This window comes from Penaeus monodon, chromosome 24 (assembly GCF_015228065.2).
Source record: "Penaeus monodon isolate SGIC_2016 chromosome 24, NSTDA_Pmon_1, whole genome shotgun sequence".
NCBI classification, from domain to species: Eukaryota; Metazoa; Arthropoda; class Malacostraca; order Decapoda; family Penaeidae; genus Penaeus; species Penaeus monodon.
In genome coordinates this window covers 16,623,530-16,624,199 of record NC_051409.1, presented here as the reverse complement: position 1 = coordinate 16,624,199, position 670 = coordinate 16,623,530, and the positions used below count along the sequence as shown (strand labels likewise).

The 670-nt window shown below is 41.3% G+C and overlaps 1 protein-coding gene across 1 annotated transcript in view; it reads left to right on the top strand.

Annotated features, from left to right (window-relative positions):
* Positions 1-670, top strand: part of LOC119588629 — a gene marked incomplete at its 5' end in the record, with an annotated part of 218,878 nt that overhangs the window by 192,281 nt on the left and 25,927 nt on the right. Inside the window, 1 exon segment of the mRNA XM_037937267.1 lies at positions 165-307. Coding sequence (XP_037793195.1) covers positions 165-307 — 143 coding nt within the window.

Sequence of the window (670 nt, the reverse complement as noted above, 5' to 3'; positions counted from 1 at the left end):
AATACCAGTTTCATATCTAGATGTACAGTCCCGTTGCAATATAGACTGTATAGATATATATTGTCGTAAACGCTAACTCGTCCTCATACGTCCATAGGCTGACTAACGAAGCAGCTGATGTAATAATGCAATCTAATTAAAATTCTTCTCTTGCTGTTCCCCAGACGAGACCCCATCTCCCCCTGTTATCACTGGGACCCAGGAATTGTACGAGGATGGTGACATCATCAAGCTCAGGTGCCAGCCAGAGAGCATCCCCGTGTCTGGCCCTTCCCCTTCCATCATGTGGTTTATCCAGGGACGCCCAGTGAGTATCTGTCCCCTCTGCTGCCTTGCCCATTTCATGTCATGTCAGAGTATAGGCGAACATGGGCTCTTCACTATTAGAAAGGTGTTGGTATAAATCTACGGTGCCGCCAACTCATATTTCACTTACTCTGAGACACTGTCACGGCTTTTTGTGTATTTATGTAGTGTACAAAGAAGGAAGATTTAAATAGTAATACATATTTCATTTAAAAAAAAGTCATTTGCATTTGGAATTCCACAATGTTATATCTATTTTTCTACACCCCACATTTTACTAACACAATTATTTTTTGCGATTATTTCCCATTCATTATGTCCCCACCCTTCACCCTCGTGTTCCGTCTACTAGTTTTATTTTGTA